Consider the following 2,573-nt stretch of genomic DNA (forward strand, 5'->3'; position numbering starts at 1 on the left):
GGTTGGAGGAAAGAAGTTGATCACAAATAAAAAAGTCACCCTAAGAAGTTGATCTTCTTCTGATTTAAAATCTCGGCAGGGTTCTGATAGTAAGCCTATTTCCTCATCTCCCTATAAAAATCGATCAAAATCATAAATCAAGTTCATAGAAATCCTTAAAAATCCATATATAAATCTTATTTTTCCCTCACAATTTATGACAGTCTGATCAAGTGAATTGAAGAGGGTTATAGGACAAGATTTAACCGATCTATGTGAAAGGTAAAAATGGTTATGTAAATAGCACCACTCTTTAGTAAAACTAACTAAAGAACTGCCATATGATTTGATGAAATTGACAAAAGAACTTGGATATGTGCTATTAGTCTTTGTGTGAATGCAAATGATGTTTGTTATATCATATGGGAACAGGCAAGTTGCCTTGTAAATTAACCTTGAGATATTCTTTCCGTGCAATTAGACCTCGGCAAATAAGAAGTTCCGAAACTTTAGATTATTGTCATGACTAGTCATAGCACACTGGATGAACTTCCTTAATCCTCTCTCTATATATTTATTAGTAATTAAGATTGCAATAGAAGTGCCTCGCCACATAGTGCAAGAAAATAGCTAGAAAATTATCATGGAATTACTATGACACTCGGGAACATGTGACTAGCAACATAACGTTACAGAAATTTTCTTATCTCAAATCTTAACTTAATTAGTAACATTCATACAACTTGATATCCATCTTGAGGCGAAAATAATATGCACCCTGGAAAGTATCAGTTTGAAGAGTGACAATCCCTCTAGCCATGAAGAAGTCTCCAGTCCCTCCAACCACCGAAAGATCCCTAGTTTTCTCTGGCATCAAATCCGCACCCATAATATTCAATGTACCCCTGTGCTCACTTGAGTTGAATACCAATGTGTACGCAAACCAAGCTGAGTTGGTGTCCTTTCTGTCGTAGAAATAGAAGCCTTGCGCATTTGCAATGGGCGGAGAGTGATAATTATCGTCCTTTGTAATAGGGTCATTAAAGACAACAAGCATACCGAATTGAGAGTTTGGCGCAAGCTTGGTTGAATTTGCTACTGCAGCAGATGTTGCATTAGTCTTATCCTTCTGCGTGCCATCAAACAGTTTGTCATGGTAATACAGCTGCATTCTCATGCATGGTTTCTCTGCTTTGAACTTTCGAGTTCTGGTTGATAAAACAGATGGAAAAATAACGAAGACCAAAATAAGGAAACAAAATTTTGCTGAAAAAGTTGTCATGGTATTACTTTCCTACGTTTGATCGGATTGTTGTGTTTGATTAGATAAAACTACCTAATTGTTTCAATTTATATTGAAGTTTGGAGGTTGATTCGTTCTGTCGTTTTACTGGTAGGATTTTATTGAAGAATATGCCGAACGGTGTTTTGTACAAAATTTTGAGCACATACTCTTGTACTTTGCTCGATTTTTCATAATATAATACATAGAAAGTGCCATATTCAAGATTTTGGGCCGTCTAGGAATCAGAATCGTTTGAAGAAAAAAGTTAAGTAATTTTTAGGGTTTTGTACTTATATATATATCCTCGTCCCATACATATCTTGATTCCTGTGTGTATTAGGTCGAGATACTGCAGCAGCCAATGCCGATCGAAAATGCCTGAAACTGAAGTTGCCCGTATCAACTTTGGCTGTTTTGCAAAGTGATGAGGTCCCCAGCAGAAGGAACTGAGACAAAAGCCAACGGTAGGACTTGAGTAGCAGAGAGCTATAGACAATAGAGCGCGTTTGTAAATAACTACCACAAAATGTGCTTTGTTGTTTGGCCGCTGAGCAAAGTGAAGGAAGTGAGCGATATGTAGCTAAAGAGATCCTCTCCGATCTCTTCCACTAAACCCACCGGATCAAGTGATTCGAGCTTTAAAATTTCATCAAACGGTCCATCTGTTTTGATCCCTTAAAAGCTATAATAATTTTTTACCGTTGGATAAACTTTCAAATGCCCGGATCGCTTGATCCGATGATCTTGATGGAGGAGATCCAGAGAGGATCTCTTTCCGATATGTGGAGGTTAGAGCTTTTGGGAAGACAGATTAGAATCTCTCTTTGTTTTACTTGGTATTGAATAATAAAATAGACCTATTGAGCAAAAAAAAAAAATTCACCTAGAAAAAGACTTGGTATGTCACTGTGATATATCATATGCTGACAAAATAAATACATTAAATTTGATCCAACTATTTTTATTTTAATGTCATAATGGCAAACATATTATATTGTTATTATTATGCATTTTGAGGGACTAAATTAAATCCACCAACGATGTTTTTTACTTCAAACAAGTGATTCGTGGACAATCACTTGAATGTGCTTGCACCAACCAGATGCTTCTCCAAAAAAAAAAAAAAAAAAATATATATATATATATATAAATTGATTTATACCATCGCTTCTAATTTTTTATATCAAACATATAGCGTGCTTTAAATATTAAATTCAAAACCATAAGAATGAATTCTATTCACTATTTGCTCTATAAGCCTCGAAGTGAATACTCCGAATATGATGGTGATGCAAGGGAATGCACTGCT

The 2,573-nt window shown here is 35.5% G+C and overlaps 1 protein-coding gene across 1 annotated transcript; it reads right to left on the reverse strand.

The window, feature by feature from the left end:
• Positions 1-703: 703 nt before the first annotated feature.
• Positions 704-1,257, reverse strand: LOC114821185 (dirigent protein 5-like). The gene has a single exon (XM_029093135.2). The coding sequence runs from the start codon at positions 1,154-1,156 to the stop codon at positions 704-706; it is 453 nt and encodes a 150-aa protein (XP_028948968.2). The 5' UTR covers positions 1,157-1,257.
• Positions 1,258-2,573: the final 1,316 nt, after the last annotated feature.

This window comes from Malus domestica, chromosome 14, assembly GCF_042453785.1.
Source record: "Malus domestica chromosome 14, GDT2T_hap1".
Lineage (NCBI taxonomy): Eukaryota > Viridiplantae > Streptophyta > Magnoliopsida > Rosales > Rosaceae > Malus > Malus domestica.